The sequence below is a fragment of the Mytilus edulis genome, chromosome 1 (genome assembly GCF_963676685.1).
Source record: "Mytilus edulis chromosome 1, xbMytEdul2.2, whole genome shotgun sequence".
Taxonomy (NCBI): domain Eukaryota; kingdom Metazoa; phylum Mollusca; class Bivalvia; order Mytilida; family Mytilidae; genus Mytilus; species Mytilus edulis.
In genome coordinates this window covers 18,263,336-18,287,213 of record NC_092344.1, presented here as the reverse complement: position 1 = coordinate 18,287,213, position 23,878 = coordinate 18,263,336, and the positions used below count along the sequence as shown (strand labels likewise).

The window sequence follows — 23,878 nt, the reverse complement described above, 5'->3', positions numbered from 1 at the left end:
GAATATAATGCCTTCACATGTTAAAACTACAATAAAGTATAGCTTGCATCAATTATTTCGATTCTGATTGGGACAATTAAGGTAATTTCTATGTCCAATATGTATAAGACCCCGTTCACACTAGGACATTTTTATCAATTTAAACTAGATTGGTTCACTTTAGATCGATTTAAGGGCCAATGTGAACGCTGTGAATCGATCTTCAATCGGTCTAAACTAAAACACCAAAAGAGGTAGTTTAGTTTGAATCGATCTAAAGTAAACTGATCTTACTTTAAATGTGAACGCAGAGATCGGTTTAAACTAGTATGATTGAATCCAAAATAACTTATGCGCATGTGTAGCGGCAAAATTATCCCATAGGTTCGCTGTTTAACCCATGTTTCTCTGTAAACAGGCCTTTAAAATAACTGAAAACATGTTGTCTTAGCCGTAGCATAGATTTGCGAAATCTGTGTCTTTTTTCTTAGATATTGATTTTTTTCTCTTTTCAGGAACCACAGTATTTCGTCGTGTTGTAACTTTGTTGCTATAGTTATTTTTTTTCAAATTTAAAGAATACTGCAAAAACACTGGTATCAAAATTTTAACTTGTGATTCAAGATAAACAATTACTTTTACTTTCTTTCAAGTATGTGTATCGGTGTATTATACATGAATTTGATAAATCAGTTCTATTTATACACAATGTTTACAGTTTTACGGGTAAAAAGGTCAGATCGATTGCGTTTTTAATTGTAATGTGAACGCAGTGGTTCAGATTAGACCGATAAAGATCACTATGATTAAGGATAATGTGAACGCTAACTGGTTCTATTTAGATCGATTCAAATTAGATCAATTAACAAAAATGCTAGTGGAAACGGGGTCTTAGTGTAGAGTGTTTGTATAAGCTCTTCCATGAATCTTCCTTTTTTGTTTGTAAACAAGCAAACGACAGGCAATGTGATTTTTCAGAGGGGAGGTTTTGAACAGCCAGCATGAACGTTTGTCGTATCTAGGTCAAATATGTCAATTTCTAATTGCAACACATTACAGTAACGATAAATGAATTAGTAACAACATGTGCATCATTTAAGACTTTGGATGTGTTTTAAGTTAATGAAATATATTTTAAATACATGCCAATTTGCTAAAATTCATTATTCTGCAGTAGTTAATTTACGCATGTGCAAACGAATTTAATTGGATTTAGAGCATGGGTTTATTCACAAAGCCAAAGAAGCATGTCATATTAAAATATCAAACTAATATTAATTTTATTAAATAATTTTGATAATTAGATACTTAGAAATAAAAAGAAAGCATCCATTTTATACCATATATTATCATTTAATTTAAACAGATGAAATAATTATTAAATGTGCATCAATGTAAAAAGTCTTGTATTTTTTCTCTCTCAAGTTGACGGTGTTTGGGATGAATGGGAGTCATGGAGTGAATGCACCTTAACTTGTGGTACCGGGACACAGTTTAGGAATAGAACTTGTGATGGTCCTTACTTTGATGGTGCTCCTTGTAATGGGAGTGATTTAGAAACACAAGACTGTAATACACACAACTGCCCTTGTGAGTAAATAGATTGTTTACATTAAGACAGACAGAAACAGATTTTATGTTTTATGGCTCACAGTAAGAATAGAACTTCAAAGTATGAAGAGGATGTTTTTTTAATTTAAAATTTCTGTTGCATTTTTCTTAGAACCTACAACTAATATCTTCCTGAAATGTGCTATGAGGCTTTTATGCTTAACATTGCAGTGTCTTTTATCATTCAAACCTAACTACCATTTCCTTCTATTTAAAAATCAGTTTTATTAAGAGTTTGAACAATAATGATATGGTAATTTGATTTGCACAATAAATCTCCTGAAGAAAAAGAGTGGGATAATGGTAAAAAATCATGTCTTAGTTGTAAAAGCATTCATGCTATAACAAAAATCAATCTTAATCTATTTAAATTATTAAGTGGATGGAATCTTCAGTGAATGGAGTGACTGGTTCCTCTGTAGTGCAACATGTGGTGGGGGAGAGCAGTCCAGGAACAGAACATGTACTGGTCCATACTATGGTGGTGCTCCCTGTGAAGGGAGGTATAATGACTCACAATCATGTAATGGGCATGAATGTCCAAGTAAGTTATGACTCATCTATAGTAAACGTTAATCACAGTTGAAATACTCTAACAGAAAATATAGATATAGGAAGATGTGGTGTGAGTGCCAATGAGACAACTCTCCATTCAAGTAACAATTTATAAAGGTAAACCATTATAGGTCAAAATACAGCCTTCAACATGGAGCCTTGGCTCACACAGAACTGCAAGCTATAAAGGGCCCCAAAAAATTACTAGTGTAAAACCATTCAAACGGGAAAACCAACGGTTCAATCTATATAAAAACAAGAAACGAGAAACACTTATGACCCACATAAACAGACGACAACATTGAACATCAGATTCCTGACATAGGACAGGTGATGTACACTTACCACTTAAGAGGAAATATTTTAATCATGATAAGATTTCAAATAGAAGTAGACTTTCTGGATACTCAAAGTTATAAACCAAAATATAAGGAGATAATTGGGTACCTACCATGCAAAAGCCAGTAACATACACATTACCTTGGAGATTTCCTCATGTATTTTTTGCAAATTGATGTTAGATGATAATCATCTCTAGGTAGACCTTGAATACAAAAAGTTGTGGGTTAAATAACAACCATTATAATAGTTTGCAAATGAATTGTCAATTTCAACAGGTAGGCTAGGATGTGAAGAAAGCTTTATGAATAGTATCATTAATTTCATGCTCAATGGCAGATATGCCATGATTGAAGTTAAGGTGGTACCCAACACTTTCACTAAAATTAATTTGGCTCGTTTAATTTTCATAAAATTTTGTCAAAGTATTTACTTTAACCCTTTTAAAATAACAAAAATATAAAAAAAATCAAAAATTTTGAACCAACCGTTTTGTCAGAAAAATTACACTGGTTATATAGCAGCTTGACACGCACCAATTTTGATCATTGAGAAGCTTAATATTCCCTTTACAACACAACGTAATTAAAATGTTTAGCTGATTTTACAGAGTTATCTCCCTGTAGTGTTAGGTACCACCTTAAATACCAAACTTTTAATTATTTAGTAGTAGAACAGTTATGAAATTTAGTATAATATACACCAACCTTAGGTAAAAATATATACCATGAACTTATAATAACCTTAGTTACTAAGTTTCAAAGGATTATGTATTTGTAGTTGATGGTGTGTGGACAAACTGGACATCTTGGGACACATGTAATGTAACATGTGGTGGTGGTATCCATTGGAGATACAGATCATGTGATGGACCTTTCTTTGGAGGGGCTAACTGTTCTGGACCAGCAGAAGATAGTCAAACATGTAATGATCATCCTTGTCCAAGTAAGTGTCCCTCTCTAAGTTCTTAAGCTTTTAGTTTGAAGTATGTCTAAGATACAGGATATGGTAACAATGAAGTCTATTTGTTTCAACTGAAACAATGTTTTTTTATAAACAGTAGATATTTTATGCTTTTGATTTGATTTTATATCTTTCCATTGGAGAAAATGTGCTATGATTGCTTTTTAGCTCACCTGGCCAAAGGGCCAAGTGAGCTTTTCCCATCACTTGGCGTCCGTCGTCGTCGTCCGTTGTCGTTAACTTTTACAAAAATCTTCTCCTTTGAAACTGCTAGGCCAAATTAAACCAAACTTAGCCACAATCATCCATGGGGTATCTAGTTTAAAAAATGTGTGACGTGACCCGGCCAACCAACCAAGATGGCCACCGTGGCTAAAAATAGAACATAGGGGTAAAATGCAGTTTTTGGCTAATAACTCAAATACCAAAGCATTTAGAGCAAATCTGACATGGGGGTTAATTTGTTTATCAGGTCAAGATCTTTCTGCCCTGAAATTTTCAGATGAATAAGACAACCTGTTGTTAGGTTACTGCCCTGAATTGGTAATTTTAAGGAAATTTTGCCGTTTTTAGCTCACCTGGTCCGTCGTCGTCCGGCGTTAGCTTTTACAAAAATCTTCTCCTCTGAAACTACTGGGCCAAATCAAACCAAACTTAGCCACAATCATCATTGGGGTATCTAGTTTAAAAAATGTGTGGCGTGACCCGGTCAACCAACCAAGATGGCCGCCACGGCTAAAAATAGAACATAGGGGTAAAATGCAGTTTTTGTCTTATAACTCAAAAACCAAAGCATTTAGAGCAAATCTGACTGGGGTAAAAATGTTTATCAGGTCAAGATCTATCTGCCCTGAAATTTTCAGATAAATCGGTCAATCAGTTGTTGGGTTGCTGCCCTCCAATTGATAATTTTGAGGAAATTTTGCTGTTTTTGGTTATTATCTTGAATATTATTATAGATAGAGATAAACTGTAAACAGCAATAATGTTCATCAAAGTAAGATTTACAAATAAGTCAACATGACAAAAATGGTCAGTTGACCCGTTTAGGAGTTATTGCCTTTTATAGTCAATTTTTAACCATTTTAGGTTAATTAAAGTAATCTTTTACAAAAATCTTCTCCTCTGAAACTACTGGGCCAAAATAATCCAAACTTGGCCACAATCATCTTTGGGGTATCTAGTTTAAAAGATGTGTGGCGTGACCTGGTCAACCAACAAAGATGGCCGCACGGCTAAAAATAGAACAAAGGGGTAAAATGCAGTTTTTGGCTTATAAATCAAAAACCAAAGCATTTTGAGGAAATCTGACATGTTATAAAAATGTTTATCAGGTCATGATCTATCTGCCCTGAAATTTTCAGATGAATCGGTCAATCGGTTGTTGGGTTGCTGCCCCTGAATTGGTAATTTTGAGGAAATTTTGCTGTTTTTGGTTATTATCTTGAATATTATTATAGATAGAGATAAACTGTAAGCAGCAATAATGTTCAGCAAAGTAAGATCTACAAATAAGTCAACATGACCAAAATGGTCAGTTGACCCGTTTAGGAGTTATTGCCCTTTATAGTCAATTTTTAACCATTTTTCGTAAATTAAAGTAATCTTTTACAAAAATCTTCTCCTCTGAAACTACTGGGCCAAATTAATCCAAACTTGGCCACAATCATCTTTGGGGTATTTAGTTTAAAAAATGTGTGGCGTGACCTGGTCAACCAACCAAGATGGCCGCCACCGCTAAAAATAGAACATAGGGGTAAAATGCAGTTTTTGGCTTATAACTCAAAAACCAAAGCATGTTGAGGAAATCTGACATGGGATAAAAATGTTTATCAGGTCAAGATCTATCTGCCCTGAAATTTTCAGATGAATTGGTCAATCGGTTGTTGGGTTGCTGCCCCTGAATTGATAATTTTGAGGAAATTTTGCTGTTTTTTGTTATTATCTTGAATATTATTATAGATAGAGATAAATTGTAAACAGCAATAATGTTCAGCAAAGTAAGATCTACAAATAAGTAAACATGACCAAAATGGTCAGTTGACCCCTTTAGGAGTTATTGCCCTTTATAGTCAATATTTAACCATTTTTCATAAATCTAAGTAATCTTTTACAAAATCTCCACTGAAACTACTAGGCCACAATCATCTTTGGGGTATCTAGTTTGAAAAATGTGTCCGATGACCTGGCCATTCAACCAAGATGGCCTCCACGGCTAAAAATAGAACATGTATAAATAGATGCAGAAAAGCTAAAAAATAAAAAAATTATATTCCAATGTTGGATTTTTTTTATTTCAGTTGATGGCTATTGGAATGATTGGAATAATTGGGAAACGTGTAATGTCACATGTGGTGGAGGGATACAACAGAGGTCAAGGACATGTGTGGAGCCTCTTTATGGTGGAGCAGACTGTACAGGCCCTGATACAGACTATCAAGATTGTAACACACAGAGCTGCCCTGGTCAGGACCAAAACAACATTCATATACTTTCTATTTCAGCTTTTCTAACCCAAATTCTCTTTCAGCATTTTGTTAGATTTGATAAAATTGTTGAACTTTTCAAAAATTTACATTAAACTTTATCTTTTACTTACATATTTGAGAAAATTTTAAATTATTTCCAAATTCTATTAAAGTAAAAGAAAATAAACATTTTCTATATCACACCAATGTTTAATCACAGCTAACCTTGTCTAGCTTTATACAGCGTCTTATATCTATCATGTAACCAGCTTACTCCACTGCAGTATATATATATATTATACATATATTCACTAAGTATATTATATAAAGACACTAGTAGATTTACTTCTTAGATATATTATGAAACAGATACGCTTTATCAGTCACATAAATTAGGTTGTTAGTTTTAACATTGGAATTGTTTAACATTTGTCATTTGGGGGTCTTTTATAACTGACTATGCAGTAGGACTTTGAACATTGTTGAAGGCCCTTCAGTTACCTATACTTGTAAATTTCTGTGTCATTTGGTCTCTTGTGGATAGTTGTCTCATTGGCAATCGTTCCACATCATCTTTTATAGATATATAAAACTGTAGTTGGGTTATAACAGTTATTTATATAAGCTATTCTATACTGACCCATGCTATGATTGTTAAAGTTCAATATATAAGCTATTCTATACTGACCCTTGTTGTGGGTATTACAATTCTATATACCGGTATATGCTTTTCTATACTGACCGGCATGTGGTTATTACAATTCTATGTAAAAGCTTTGAAACCCCAAGTCCCCAACCCATCCTTTGAAAACTATCAGGCTTTTACACATTATGGTTTCTTTTCATACTGAACTGATATATACCATTAACTATCCAAACTATCCTCAATTTATAGACTATCTACCATGATCCTCTTGTATTGGTAAGTGATATTCATTTCTGATTTTAAAAAACCTGACCTTTAAATACCTAGATATATACTTTACTTATCCAAGATGTTGCTGTCCATTTTTGTTTCTTTCCTTCTAATCTTGCTTTGCTTTTATCTTGCCTGCAACATAAGTCATGTAAAGCGATACATAGGTATTGTTCATGGTCCAGTGACTTTAGATTAATTAAAGATGTTGCTGTCCTTAATATTGTCTTTTTCTGAATTTAATGCCGACAAGCAAGACATATCTCTGTGTTATCAGTTTATTGATTAAATGCTTGCTGACCTAGCTTTTTTTCTTCATTGAATACTTGTTATTTTATGGCGTACAGTTGAAATGAGCCTATCTGATGCGAGCTTTATTCCTTTTTGGTCTCTGCGGTGTAAATTGTTCATATGCAGGGATCCCTGTGTTTTCCACATCATTTTCATAAAGTTTTCTCAGTATATAAATATGGGTTTGTTACTTTCAATATTAAGATTTAGAAGCTGAATGGTCTTGTTGTTAGTTGACATCATTATATGCATAAAACTTTAGCAGCTCAGCCAATCACTTTCAGTTGATATCTTTTAATACTTAATACATCAGCGGCTCAGCCAATCACTACTATGCTTGCAAGTAGACACTTGCTTAGGTCTTTTGTATATAGTTATATCAAGATGCATTTGAACAATAAATATGTTACAAATTTGACTTTAACTTGATGATATTGTGTTACTCTAAAAATTCAAGTTTTCTCAAGCAAAAATTGCAATACAATCTTATAAATGCTAAGAAAATGGTGTTAAAATCTGTCAAATTAATAGGCTAGATACATATGATTACTTACGTTGCCTAAGCAGTTGATAATTTTATCTTTTATTAGACATCTCATTATGAAGCTATTTTGTAAATTTAATTATATGTAGTTGAGGTATGAATTTATGAATATGATAATATTGCAAGATAAATAATCTTAAGTAAATTACTAAAATGATTCATTTGAGTTAAATCTTGTATTATTTTACATGACAAAGTATTATTTTACATGACAAAGTATTATTTTACATGACAAAGTATTACTCTATATGACAAAGTATTGTTTTACATGACAAAGTATTATTTTACATGATAAAGTATTATTTTACATGACAAAGTATACTTAACATGACAAAGTATTTCAATGTAAAAGTATTGTTTCACATGACAAAGTATTATTTTACATGATAAAGTATTATTTTACATGACAAAGTATACTTAACATGACAAAGTATTTCAATGTAAAAGTATTGTTTCACATGACAAAGTATTATATAACATGACAAAGTATTGAACTTTTATTCAGACTTGAACTGTTGTTTTGTTATTTCTTTCTTTCTATCTAAAGATATTGCTGACTGTTGAAGGGTGCATTATTATACAAAACGTTTTAATCTTGTTTATTTTCCTACCGGTAATCTAATTATTAAATAAATTACATAAATTAGAAAATGAATATTAAAATATTTGAGTTGTCTTACATGCTCTATCTGTTTTGATGTAATTTTTTGTTGTTTCTTTAATATGAAATAATAACAGAATGTTTAACAACTATAGTTGGTAAAGTTATACATCTTCTAATGTAAACTTGGACTGTAATTTATTCATGGACCTGATAAAGTTTTTCTCTTTGCATATTTAATTACCAGTCTTGGTAATGATCAGACATAAAAAATCCTTTTTTATATAAATGAACATTTATTATTTAAACTTAAACAAGCATGTTGACAAGTTCCAATTTTGTAGTTGATGGATATTATGAAGATTGGGGACAATGGGAAAATTGTACTGTTATTTGTGGAGGAGGGACAAAAACACGAAGAAGAACTTGTATAGAGCCAATGTATGGAGGTGCTAACTGTACAGGACCCAGTGAAGAAGATACTGACTGCAACACACATAACTGTCCAGGTTAGCTCATATTCTATAGGTCAAACAAACAACTGCTTCTGATAGATAGTCCCAGCTTCAACACACAAATTATAATCTTGAAGACATAATAGATCTAGTTTTGTACAAAACTTACTACAGGTTACTTTAGTTGTTTGTACCTAAGAAGACCAGACGTGTTATTATTTCTTACATTAATTGATTGATAATTCAGTTTTTGTCTTGCCTCTATGAAGTTAAAGAGGCAAGGGGACTTATACATATATCCCAAACCATCTACTACTTATTTCTAAGAAGCTGGATTTCTAGAGAACATTTATACTATCTTCTTTGAATATTGTGAGTGAGAAACTTTATATTCTTTGTGTTTATATTATAGTTGATGGGATATGGAAGGTGTGGTCTGATTGGACTGACTGCACTACTTCTTGTGGGGGAGGAACCAGTACTAGAAATCGTACATGTACTGGACCTTATTATGGAGGTGCAGATTGTGAGGGTGTAAGGATAGAAGACACGGGTTGTAACAGTAACCCTTGTCCAAGTGAGTCTTAATACCAGTGTCAAAAATTTGTTTTGTGCATACAAATTTACAATGAACTTGATTTTTGCTTGTTTCTTAGATATATCGTCGAATGCCAAATATCAAATATGCCCTTTTACTACCATAAGTGTAAAATTAGCCTGATAATGTTGTTGTATGCTACATCATATTTTTAGGTACTATTAATCTTAGATTTGGTTGAATTTTTAAGAAGAAACTCCTGCAAGCTATATTTTTATTGGAAATTTTCACATGTCCTTATGTTTAGGCAGTCAAGAAATTGAATGGTAAGAACAAAGTAGGATGATCAACCAGACTGACAAGATTGTATCTATATGATCAACCAGACTGACAAGATTGTATCTATATTTACAAAAGCTATAAAAAAATCTTGGTTCCCTTAACAAAGAAGCAAAAATTAAGTTTCATTTATTAGAACACACATAATAGTTTAGATATAATTGCATGAATAGTAGATAGTTACTGTTTTCTCGTATCAAAGTTATAGTCATTTTTGCCAAGATTATTAATTTTTTCTCTCTTCAAACATTATATACTTGTAGCAAATTATCCTCAAGGTTAAACAGTAATTAAACATTTATGTGTAAAAAATTCCTAAAAAGGTCAACTTTTAAATGTAAAGGTTACACACCACAATTCAAATCTTGTTTGTAGTAAAGCAGTGATGCCTATGTAGTTTTATTATATGACTATACATTTTCTGTTTTCTCATTGGCTAAAAGCATAGGAAATCCTCTTTGATAAAACATTATATTCACCGCGTCAAAAATCACGAGAGGTTAATATAAGATTTTGAACAGCGTCCGTGTACCTAAATATAGAAACGGGGAATTCTTGTTAGCTATTTAAGGGATGTATAAATAAAATGGTTTTTAATTGGACGACAGAATAAATATCAACCAATCAGCGCTCTCGACATAAAATCGTTTCGATCTAACAGACGACAGTTACATGTTTCCGGCAACAAAGTATGGCTGGAGCAGCAGAAGTAGCTACTGAAAAACGCTTTCCATCGTTAAATAATGAGGAAATTAAGAAGATTTTGATAGAAAAGGATTCTAAAAATACTCGCCGATCAACAGATTCTAGCGTACATGTACATGTATCTAGTTTTTTATTCTGTTGTATTCAATATTGTTCATGTTTTGTTCTTTAAAAATTGAAATGATACAATATTCTTCTAGTTTTAATTATGCAGAATTAAATATGCCTAAAAATCAAACCCAAGCATAAAATAAAAACAGTCTAGGCAAAATACCATCTAACCAAGGATATATTTCACAATCTAAAAATATAAAAATGACACTGAGAACTAAAGAGTCATATAATAAAGCAATTGTTGACTTTTGATATCAGTTGATACAATGATTTATCAACCCCAGATGTGATATTCACCTCGGCCGTTGGCCTTGGTGAATATCACATCTCTGGGGTTGATAAATCATTGTATCAACCTCATCAAAAGTCAATAATTGTATAATGTCATACAAAATATCACAACAGATTGATACTGCGATATTGATTTTTTTCTCTTACAATTTTACATGTGCCGTATATATCAAAACCTGCATTCAAATCATTATGAATGTTTTTATTATGAAATAAATAAAAAATAATTCTTGAATTGATATTGACAAAAATGTTCTTAATTCCAGAATATAAAATGGAAAACATTATTACAGAATTATAAAGATTTGTTATACAATTCACTGTCACCAACCACCATATATTATTATTTATATATATATATCATAATTACCAAAGCAATAGACAAACCTCATCCACAAACCTTACCAAAGCAAACTAAAACCCCATATACCATGTTACATTTATATGATTGTTGTTTTGTGTTGTCTGTTATTGTTTTATGAGATTTTAACATTATTAATGTTATATTGCTTTTAAGTATTTGTATTTATTAGATCAAATTTTTTCTAGAAGTTGATGGTTAACAAGTAGCAATGGATGAATATCATATATATAACAATAGCATATATATTCAGTTTTTCTATTCCTACATTAATATATTTTTAGGATTTATATGTATTTTAAATATTTGAATTAGATACATTTAAAATGTACTGGAATGATTAACAGTATATTTATAATAGCACTACTGGCAGCTCACTTGAAATACATAAAAACAAATGTCTCAACTAATTATAGTTAACGGAGATTGGTTTGAATGGGGACCATGGAGCCTCTGTACAGTAACATGTGATGGAGGACTGAGGTCAAGGTCACGTGAATGTGACATGGATTCCTATGGCAACCTGACTGCTGCATGTGCAGGAGATGCCACAGTAACAGAAGCGTGTCATACATTTTCATGCACTCCATATGGTAAGTTGTGTATTTAGAAGAAAAGGACTTCACAACCTGTTTGATAGATAGATTGTTTGATTGTTGCTGTTTAACATCACTCTCAGTACTATTGGGTATATCCTTGTGGTCAGTTTTTTTTAATGGAGAAACCTTAGTGTCTGGAGAAAACCTGTGATCTTAAGTAGGACAAACCTAATCATTTTGGAGTGTAGTCGTATGCACTTGCCATAAGCAGGTTTTGAAATTACAACCTCAGTCTTTGACAAGCTAGTAATACATTAGATAAACTACTTTGACCACTTGGCCACTCAGGTCTTTATGTTTTATAGAAGTGAGTCTTAAAAATGTAAGTTATATATTATGCCAATTTTAGGACAAAGTTTTCTTGCCAAATTAATTTGCATTTAAATTGGCTGTTACTGCTGTAAAGAATCATAAAGCCTGCACACAAAGTTGCCCCTAAGAAATCAAGATATCATTCAAGTAAAACTAGGCTTCCTATTCTTCTGTTATGCTTTATTGATTTTCTTGATATTTTGATTTTAGATTTTAATTTCTTGTAATGTCGATAATGGATTGCAGAGTCATCAAATGATTCTAAACTATGTACTGTGGATTCATTATTATTTATGTTAGATACTATTTTTCGTAGCTTTTGTGGGTACAGGTGAACCACAAAGTTAAATGCTCAGCGTTCAACAAATTTTTTAAGGGCTTGTATGCAGACAGCAACATAACCACGAACATAAATGTCCACAAACATTTAAGTTTTCCTTAATCCACGAAAATAGGTACCCATGAAAATAAATGAATCAACAGTATTTTGAAATTTTTTTTTACATTTACAGAACCACACTGTAATGGTTGGGGTCGAAAAGGACTTGTGGACAGTGCCCATGTCTGGGTTGCACCTGTAACCAGTAATGGATATCAACTTGATGAAGTAGAAGTATACTGCGACATGGATTCACATAATGGAACTGGAGTCACTGTCATTGGTAAGAATTTATATATGGTCCTAATTGCAATGACTGTTTTATTCATATGTTTATGAGCATGTAGACCTTTGCACTTACTATGAGCAGTAGTCATTATGGAAATCTAAAGGTTGAAAACATTTTGTTTTCCATTAGAACCTTAGGTACGAAATTCTGTGCTACATGTTTTATTTTCAACAAAACAAATTACAATAAAGATTCATTTACTACAAACAAAATGCACATGGAAATTAAAAAAGGGAGAAAAAAACTTAACTATCAAATCTATAAAACAACATTAAAAGAAGTTATAAAGTTTTTACCTATAAATTTTTGTAAATCTTGATGTTTTGATGATTTCAAGACCATCATACACCTTAAAATACTTATCACTATTTTTCATCCATTACTTGACATCACAAAGGTTCCCGTAAAACTTTGAAGTCACAGTAGAAAATATTTGACGCCACAATGGAAAAGTGATATTTGTATGATGTCAATAGTTGAAGAGGCGCAGAATCTCAGGTCAAGCAGTGTAGATTTTTTTGAAATAGTGATTAGGTCTATTGTTTTTAATGTAAATTAAAATTTGAATCAAGAAACCTTTCATTAGGAATTCAATTTTAATATTTTTCAGGCCATAACAAAGAGATGAAGACTAGAGTGAGTGGATTTGAGGGATCAGGAGACTACGCCCTCATTCTAACTTACAACATTAGTATAGGACATGCAGCATCCATCATTGATGCATCAGAAGATTGCAGACAGTTCCTTCAGTGGCAGTGTAAAGGTGCAGTCATTCACAACCCAAACCAAGAAGGTCATTGGACAACATACTGGACCAATCGAACAACAGCTTACATTCCTGATGGCCAGCAAAAGCCAGCAGCTGATTACTTCCCTGGGGCAGTTCCAGGCAGTGGGATGTGTGCCTGTGGATCTAACAACAACTGTAATAGATCTGATGTCACATGTAACTGTGATATTAATGATGCAAATTGGAGGTCAGATGAAGGTTATGTAACAAACAAGGCAGAATTACCTATTGTAGGATTTTATGCTGGTGATACAGGTGAGAATTTATATAAAAACTGCCAGACTACTTTTCAAAAGAGTTATTCCCCTTAAAGATCCTTAAGACAAATTTTACAAAATTTCTATGTTTTTCTGATTATCTAACAGAAAGACACTCACAGAACTTTTAAATAGTAAATATGATCAGCAAGACATTATATACAAATAAGAACATGTCCAAGATTTTAAGTCATCTCCTTATTAGAGTTATTGCCCTTTAATTATCTTTCAATCTCAAATCATTTTGCTTCAATAGTGCATTGTCCAGCTCTGACCAATATTATAATTCTAAAAACATTTTGAACTTTTTCATCTATTGAAAGGATGGTATTTTGCAATTGCTTTTAACTACAATAACAATTTCATAATTTGAAACATTTATTTTGATATGCCAAATATGCATTCTACTCAAGGTGGGGTTAGTATTTCATAAATTTTATTTCAGACAGAATATCTTGTAAAATGCATTATGATAGCTCTAACAAAGAATCTCTGGCTTTTCTGTTTATACAACAAGCTTCATTTCTGATTGCACAACAGCGTAATGCCAAATCACAATAAAGTATCATACAGACGCATTGCAAGAAAGCGACATGCAATTTTTATTTTCAACAATTCAAACGTAAAACTTTGTTTGCTATCTTAAAAGTTGCAATCCCAAAGAACTGCAGTTTTATTTCCATCAATAAATTACATTTCCATGTTAATTTTTATTTCCATCTCTGTTGATGCTAACTGACACGATTTTCTTTGTCAATGTTTTAAGGTGGTGCCGAGGAGGATGCCTATCATGTTATTGGACCATTAGAATGTTATGGAACAGCCTAAATCATCTATCCAATTCAAGGACTCATCTGCATTCATTTGATGAACTCTTTGTGATCATAGTTGTCATTTTCTTTCCTCTTATTCTGCTTTCTAAAGGTTGCATTTATCAATCCCATCTTTAATCCTAACTCCTCTTGCACACTCCATTCTTTCCTTTCATACATATTAAAACTTTTCTTTTGTTTTGTGTTCTACCTTGTTGAATCCAATATACTTGTAGATTTTTTACTGAAAAAGTTTTTTTTTACTTCTGGATTAGCAAAAGAGATTATTTTAGCAATACTGCATATTCATGATGTTTGTGTGAAGTTAGAAATATAAATGCAATGTCTGCATAGTTCCAGAAGAAGATAGTTTCTTAACTGTCATTGGTTTTGGTAAACAGAATATTCAAGTAAAGGGGTTGACCAGCATTGATATTTAAGGTCAAAGATAAAAGGTTAATCCTGTCCTGAATTTTCATGAAATATTTGCCACTGGATGTTAATCAAACAACAATTAAAGTTGAAAAGTTGGAACTTATCCAGCACAAGCTGTTTAAAAAGATCAATTTTTCGTCGATTTGGAATACATACTCACCATCAGAACATGACCTATACTATATATCAAGGTTAATTGAGATAAAAATATTCATATCAACATATTGTTACACAATAAAGAATTTGTGTTCTTTAGTAGTTGAAAGTCAAGCTGTTGCCTTCATATGCTGCGAAAAGTAAATACAAATTTTCATTTAGATGGCAGTATTCTACAATATGTCTGTCTGTACCCAACATTTTTGTAATTAAACATAGCAACATTCTTATCTCTTTCATCCTTTCTTCAAATGTCTCTTTTCACACCTTCTGCAGTTTCATTGATCCACATCACTCCTCCTTTCCCATAGATGACAATTTTAGTGATAACAGTTCTATATTTTCAGAGTTTCCTGCTTTTTACTTCTATTTTAGTTGCAATGACTGATTTATATAATCCTTTTTTCTTTTGCAGGTTTTTGATCATCACTTCCCATTCTATTATATATAACTTCAATACACTCCCATCCCTTTTTGTTTCTTATTACTTTGATATTTTGAAATATTACTGGAGTAAGAAATATATCAACTGTTGCATTGTAATTATTTCATAAAGTCCTCAAAAAGAAAAAAAAACAAATTTCTTATAATCAGAGTTATAAAATTTGAATTATATGTAGACAACTTTTTAAAATATTTTCAATATATTTCTTAACTTCCTTAGTTTTTTTTAAGGCAATATATTAAATCATGCTAGCAACCCCAAAAGTTTTCAATATTTAATTAAATATTTAATCTTAAAAAAACTAGTATTTATTATTATATATCCAAGTGTTGGTATATAAATGAGACTGGTAGATCTTGAAATGAGAATTATCAGTGTTTTATTTGGGGAGGGCAGGGCAGGGATGGCTTTGACATCAACCCAATCAATGGATGAATTTATGAAGAGATTCAGAGAAAAAAATAATGAATTTCTGTTTAAAAATGAATTATAAATTAGGAACATTCAAAGGTTGACTGAAGTGTAGAAATATAATCTTAATTCCGGTTTCTTCCAACAGTAAAACCCTTGCCAAAGTGGGGCGTTCATTTGATTTTACGGGATGTATAAATTTGCAGCCAGTCCAGTCAGAATAAGGAAATTAAAACCAATGTCAAGTGTCATAGAAAATCGTAGAGGACCCATACAACAATTCTTTGAGGGGTCTGTAAGTGGTATGATGCAGGACTAACTTTCCCTATCCAACATTCCATTGATTCCAATGGCATTTCAAATATCCACAATGTATCCCCAGCCCTTCATCCCAGCTGACCACTATGACAGAACCTACATCTTTTATTAATTGTTAATTTGTTCTCTTCCTGAACATGTATGAAATATTTGCCACTGGACATAAGACAAACAACAATCAATCAATTAATCAAATTAGGATTAACAGTTGATATTACACAAATCTTTACCACTTAACATTGCACTGCTTTACCTTAAACGCACTGCTTAAATTGATTTACTGCATTTTAGGTAATGAGGGAGTTGAAGAAGGAGTCGTTACCATTGGGAGAATATACTGTACAGGAGATTCCAATCTTAAATAGCGCATACAGATATCACCATGTATTAAACCTAGAAATACACCTATGTAGCGCATACAGATATCACTTTGTATTAAACCTAGATATACAGCCGTAAAGCGCATTAAAATATCACCATGTATTAAACCTAGATATACACCTATATAGCACTGTATATTTTCTAGTAGCAAGTGCACAATCAAATTCTTACCTTTTATATAGCACTGTATATTTTCTAGTAGCAAGTGCACAATCAAATTCTTACCTTTTATATAGCACTGTATATTTTCTAGTAGAAAGTGCACAATCAAATTCTTACCTTTTATATAGCACTGTATATTTTCTAGTAGAAAGTGCACAATCAAATTCTTACCTTTTATAAAGCACTGTATATTTTCTAGTAGAAAGTGCACAATCAAATTCTTACCTTTTATATAGCACTGTATATTTTCTAGTAGAAAGTGCACAATCAAATTCTTACCTTTGATTTATGTTCAAAATGTCTTGAAAATCAGTTATAAATTAAAATTTGTCAAATTTGTCAAATTTCAGTGTTTATCATTTTCGTTAAAAAAGATTAAACTATACAGTTTTGTAAAGCTGGTTTAGAAATTAACTTGAAAAATAGTTTGACAAATTTCTCTTTTATCTATCAATGGATCATTTACATATTTTTGAGTTTTCATTTATTTTTTAAGGTTGACATTTATTTTGTACATTGTTCTTTGATCATATTATTATTTATCATATTTTACATTTTACTTATATTGAAATGTATTTGTTAGATTTGTTATTATTCTATTTATTTAATTTAAATTATTAATTTTTCATTTTTTTATAATATGTTTTATTTACAGTGTTACATATACAAATTGTTTTATCTTTTGTTTCAAGAAGTACACTTTTTTTCATCCACACAAATAATTGGATGCAAATAGCGCAAGCAATTCCATATTTGAATGCTATGGCTGTATAAATTTACTGCATTATTTGAATGATATAGAAGCAGCATCTCTCGTTTAAGCAGCGAATTTTGCTAGAATTTATAAGCGTTGAAATTAAATGATAAAGCACTTTCTTGTTAAAAATATATCAAACTTCTTTCTATGTTTGAGGTTCCTCATGGGATTTTGGATTATGTGAATACCAGGCAGATTTATATTGAATATTTGATTAAATCTGAAAATATTTAAATGATTTTTGATTTCTTACCATCAATTTCTACTCTTATAGAGAATACCAAAATTTTTATACACATCATAAAGATAGAGTGACATTTTTCTCATCTGATAACTTAGCAAAAATTGTGAGATACATCCATTAGGGGCCTCGTAAGCAGTAAAGGGCATGTTGAATTATTTAGATAGTTTTCTGATGTATTCTTTGTAAAATTAAAACAGGCATTTACAATGAAGAGGAGGGTTTCCATGTAATTGGTCCAGTACGATGTTATGGTACAAACACTACAATATAGATGTTGTCTTTCATTACCCTAAATGTTGTATTCCGCACCAATGTAGACAACAATTTTCAATTTAATAGTACTTAATTATTGATTATTAATAGCAAAACAGAGATATTAGCAATGAAATGTAATTAATGATTCCGCTGAATGTATTTGCTTTTGAATTTTGACATTTTATGCAGTTAAATGCTCTCTCTTCTAGTTTTTCAGGTTGAACATGCTATTGCTATTATTGATAATAACTTTATGTTCTTTGTGGATTGTTTTATTGTTATTTTAAAGCTGCAATGTGAATATGTTGATCTAATGACACATGAACATTCAACATTCAGTTTGATATAATGTGCAAGTCCAGCTCAGTTTTTAAAAAGCAAGGAGGTACAATTTGCGGATGACCTATGAGACTAAAACATATATCATGTTTAATTTACTTAAAAATTGCCCCTACATATTTTCTTTTGGAACCAACAATTTTTAGTCCCTTTCTTTTGAATGTTAACATATTTTAAAGATTTTGTTTTGAAAGTTGACCAAATACGGCCTTGTCCCAAATATCAAATTTCATTTATTCTTCTTCTTGAAAGGGCCAAGTGATATACTTTTGTTCTTAGATTGATTGCGTAAAAACCATTATTTGCAATATACAAATGCAACTAGAGTTGTCCATTAATCTTTTGATATTTCATGTCTTTTATAAATGAATTATTCCATGTCAAATAATTCCATGGATCTTGGTCATCAAATATTTATGATATCTTTTAAATTTTACCTTTTGACAAAAATCCAAATTAATATACAGGCCAGTAGCCAGGAATTTTCAAGAAGGTTACAGTAATTCACAGTTAAAAAAAAAAATCTCAACTTTAATATTGCTTGTTTTCAAAAGGGATTTATACAACCCCCCTGGCTGTGAGTCATAATTTATTTATTTATAATGCATATGTTAGCAAAATATCAAATTGTTCATATATATATTGTGTATTTGACAAACATAATTGTTGTGATAAATAAACTGTTATTGAATTTACTTTTTGTGAATGATTAATTGGACATTTTAAGCCTTCCCATCCTAAATTCTTTAACTTTTCTCTGACTGAAAATGTAATTTCAACCGTTTGAAGGAACTGAATTAGATTGAAATTAATTACTTCTAGTTGTCTCCCATAGACCATTAGTTGTTTTCCCGCGCTTCATGGGATATAGCCATTCAGCACGACAGGGCCGACTCGACTAGACATGTTTCTCAGTTAAATTTTTTAGCACATGGCACTGTCGTGTGGGTATTCAATTTGAACTTTAGTTTGGTTTTTATTGTCGAGCCTGCAACTTTTGTTGCAGAAAGCTCGACATAGGGATAGTGATCCGGCGGTGGCTACGGCGGCGGCGGCGTTAGCTAACTTTTTAAAAGCTTTATATTTTAGAGGGTGGAAGACCTGGATGCTTCATACTTTGTATATAGATGCCTCATGTTACGAAGTTTCCGTCAGTCACATGTCAAATGTCCTTGACCTCATTTTCATGGTTCAGTGACCACTTGAAAAAAAAGTTCAGATTTTTTGTAATGTTGAATTCTCTCTTATTATAAGTAATAGGATAATTATATTTGGTATGTGCGTACCTTGCAAGGTCCTCATGCCCGTCAGACAGTTTTCACTTGACCTCGACCTCATTTCATGGATCAGTGAACAAGGTTAAGTTTTGGTGGTCAAGTCCATATCTCAGATACTATAAGCAATAGGTCTAGTATATTCGGTGTATGGAAGGACTGTAAGGTGTACATGTCCAACTGTCAGGTGTCATCTGACCTTGACCTCATTTTCATGGTTCAGTGGTTATAGTTCAAGTTTTTGTGTTTTGGTCTGTTTTTCTCATACTTTATGCAATAGATCTACTATATTTGTTGTATGGAATGATTGTAAGATGTACATGTCTAGCGGGCAGATGTCATCTGACCTTGACCTCATTTTCATGGTTGAGTGGTCAAAGTTAAGTTTTTGAGTTTTGGTCTTTTTATCTAATACTATATGCCATAGGTCAACTATATTTGGTGTATGGAAATATTTTATGATCTATATGTCAGTCCCGCAGGTTTTATTTGACCTCGACCTCATTTTCACGGTTCATTGCTCAGTGTTAAGTTTTTGTGTTTTGGTCTATTTTTCTTAAACTATTAAGCAATAGGTCAACTATATTTGTTGTATGGAAGAATTGTTAGCTGTACATGTCTGCCTGGTATTGTTCATCTGACCTTGACCTCATTTTCATGGTTCATTGGTCAATTTTTAGTTATTTTGGTTAATATTTATGTGAGTTGTAATAAAGCTTTATATTTAGGACTATCAGCATAATATCAATGATTAGTATAGAAGGCGAGACATTTCAGAGTGTGCACTCTTGTTAGTCTTATGTGCTTAGAGTTGAGTAGTCTATGGGCGTAGTAATTGTGGAAGAACTAACTTGATTACCAGTCCTGATATTTTTGTGTCACAGCTTTTACATTAATGCTAGCAAGACAAATCTTTTTTTTATATCTAAGCAATTACACTTTGATGCTTGAATTGTCCAATTAATCAAAATATGAATATTTATAAAGTTGTTATTTTAAAATTGTTGGTAGATATCCACAGATAAACTTTGAACCCTTACCTTTTTCATTTCATTTGAATGTTTTATTCAATTCTTGAAGTAGAGCAAAAAACATATTTTAAAATTCCCTTATTAAGTTTCTTGGGCTAGATGAAATATTTCCCTTATATTAGTAAAATACCCATTTATTTGAAATATTATTACAAAGAAAATAAAACCTTTCACAAGAATCAGTAGTCCGAGATTACTCTGATGTCCAACGGCTGATTTGCCAGACAAGCTGGGGCCGTGGGTAATCTCCGACTAAAGAATCAGTTGGTGTTGAACAGACTATTTAAATTTTGGCAAAATGAACTGTCCCATTGTATATACTCTGGGGAGTTCAAGTTTTCCTGGAAAAGCCAATCATTCATTGATTAATTCAACTGAATAAAAAAGTATACTTGAGAGTGATAAACATACATAAAATTGAGAATGGAAATGGGGAATGTGTCAAAGAGACAACAACCCGCCCAAATAAAAAACAACAGCAGAGGGTCACCAACAGGTCTTCAATGTAGCGAGAAATTCCCGCACCCGGAGGCGTCCTTCAGCTGGCCCCTAAACAAATATATACTAGTCCAGTGATAATGAACGCCATACTAATTTCCAAATTGTACACAAGAAACTAAAATTAAAATAATACAAGACTAACAAAGGCCAGAGGCTCCTGACTTGGGACAGGCGCAAAAATGCGGCGGGGTTAAACATGTTTGTGAGATCTCAACCCTCCCCCTATACCTCTAACCAATGTAGTAAAGTAAACATGCATCTATACCGACTTATGATGCACAAAACAGAATGCTTATTTCAAATACTTGGGTGTTTCCTATAATTTCTGTCCTGTACATCAACCCTATTTTCCTTACTTTTCAAATCAATCTACTCATCTGTAAATTATATGATAACATTTATTGATCTTGGCAGTTGCAGTTATATAGTTCCCTTAAAATCAAATAAAAGGAATTGATGGTGTTCAAACAATTTCTACATAATTATTTGAAACGCTTTATAAAGCATAAGATCCATAAACAATAGGTTGGCTCAAATATCAAATACTGGATCAATTTCGAACTGAATGTTTTTTTTTTGGTTTTTTTTATACTAATACACTCTTGTCTACCAAAAATTTTAATAGTATTTGATGTTATTATTACTTGTTTTGTTCAGTTTGAACACTGTTATTAAAAAGAATAAAGCACATGCAAATGAAAGATGTTTTATTTTTTACTAAGAATCTGACGGACTATAAAAGTTATTTTTATGGTGTGTCAATATTTTATTCCTCTGAGTCTTGAGAATGTTTACCAGGAAATTGACTTTCAGTTTCAAACAGTAATGGACTAATTCAGAAATGTGTTTCATCATGGGAGCATAATTCAAATCTTTACATCTATAGTTGGACAAATGGCAGAGTGCAAAATGATATTGAGGTAATCAATCCATAAAAACTTATCAGAGGTTTCTGGATAGTTGGGGTTTGAACTTCATCTTGGTTATCCTTATGATGTATTATACATTCAGTAATTATTGTACATTTTTTGTGATTAGTGATTATCTAAAATAAGATGCACATGCTGTTGTGCTAGGCATACCCCACTTTATAATTCAAAGTATTGGCAAGCAAGAAGTTGGTGACGGATAGATCTGTAAAGTGTGTATCCATAACAATACATCACTGTCAAGCTATTGACCAAATATGAAATCATTCTGTTCAGTAGTATTGAACAAATAATTTGCACAATTCAAATGATTGGTAAACAGGAAGGAGAGGGGGTAGGAGGGGTCCTGATCCCGAAATCCCCGGCTTAAAAACACGAGATCCCGAAATCCCGAAGTCTTGAAAGTCGAAAAAAAAATTCCCGGATCCCGAAAGGGTCAATCCCGAAATCTCGAGCTTAAAAACACCCGATCCCGGAGTCCCGATAAAGGTCCTACCCCCCCCTCAGGAAGTAGGTGGGTTAGAGATTCAATGAAAAAGACCGCCTCACTAGTGACCAAGTATGAAATCATTCTGTTCTGTTCAGTAGTACAAGAAAATATTGTGATCAAAATATTTGTTGGATGAATGAGAGGGGTGTATCAATTCATGACACAAGACCACCATGTGTGCATTTAAAAAACAAAAGCCAAGTAACTTCTTTTATTGCTGTTCTTCATCTGAAAGTCAATGATGTAGTGATCTGTAGTTGTGTTTGTAAAGTGGATGATGTTATAAGTTTAAACAGACGATTTTTGTCCGTATTATTATTAAAGAGGAATGTGCCTTTCCATAAAACGATTTCCTCCTGATCACCCCTGGTTTTTGGTGGTTTTTTTTTATGCTCATTCTTTGATTTCTTATTTGTGCTTTGTATACTGTTATTTGTCCATAAGTTTATTTTTGCTTTTTTTTGCCATGGTAATGTCAGTTTTACTGCTCTATCGTTGGTGTTTTAACACTTTTAAGCCCTACTTTTTGGTTATTTGGTGGTGGCTAGATTTTATTAGTAGAGGTAGTTGGTGTGCCATGAGATAACCACAGACCTTCCATAGGAAAACTGACAACCCTAGTCAATTAAGATTGGAGTTGAGTGCACCCACACAAGCCAGATTCGAACTCACAACATCTGTGTTGACTGGCTAGTGATTACAGTAGTAACTACATGTACTTAGACCACTTGGCCAAAGAGGCTTGCATTGTCAGTTGGTTTTTTATGCCCCACTTACGATAGTAGAGGGGCATTATGTTTTCTGGTCTGTGCGTCCGTCTGTTTGTTTGTCCATTCATCCCACTTCAGATTAAAGTTTTTGGGCAAGGTAGTTTTTGATGAAGTTGAAGTCCAATCAACTTGAAACCTAGTACATATGTTCCCTATGATATGATCTTTCTAATTTTAATGCCAAATTAAAGTATTGACCCCAATTTCACGGTCCACTGAACAAAGAAAAAGATAGTGTGAAGCTCAGATAAGTTTTGGTTAAAGTTTTTGGTCAAGGTAGTTTTTGAAGAAGTTGAAGTCCAATCAACTTGGAACTTAGTACACATGTTCCCTATGATATGATCTGTCTAATTTTAATGCCAAATTAAAGTATTGACCCCAATTTCACGGTCCACTGAACATATAAAATTATAGTGCGAGTGGAGCATCTGTGTACTATGGACACATTCTTGTTAACTTATAAATTTAAATA

The 23,878-nt window shown here is 32.2% G+C and overlaps 1 protein-coding gene across 4 annotated transcripts in view; it reads left to right on the top strand.

The window, feature by feature from the left end:
* LOC139525501 (SCO-spondin-like) overlaps positions 1-19,386 on the top strand; it is a 43,125-nt gene extending 23,739 nt beyond the window's left edge. For 3 of the 4 annotated variants that reach the window (XM_071320915.1, XM_071320889.1, XM_071320906.1), the window contains 10 exons: positions 1,405-1,569; positions 1,970-2,134; positions 3,265-3,429; positions 5,748-5,912; positions 8,612-8,776; positions 9,135-9,299; positions 11,487-11,663; positions 12,494-12,643; positions 13,260-13,694; positions 16,565-19,386. In XM_071320915.1, coding sequence (XP_071177016.1) covers positions 1,405-1,569; positions 1,970-2,134; positions 3,265-3,429; positions 5,748-5,912; positions 8,612-8,776; positions 9,135-9,299; positions 11,487-11,663; positions 12,494-12,643; positions 13,260-13,694; positions 16,565-16,638 — 1,826 coding nt within the window. In that variant the 3' untranslated portion in view covers positions 16,639-19,386. Of the gene's footprint in view, positions 1-1,404; positions 1,570-1,969; positions 2,135-3,264; positions 3,430-5,747; positions 5,913-8,611; positions 8,777-9,134; positions 9,300-11,486; positions 11,664-12,493; positions 12,644-13,259; positions 13,695-14,462; positions 15,630-16,564 lie in introns of those variants that run through there. The other variant, XM_071320898.1, reaches the window with a different exon arrangement.
* The last annotated feature ends 4,492 nt before the right edge of the window (positions 19,387-23,878 follow it).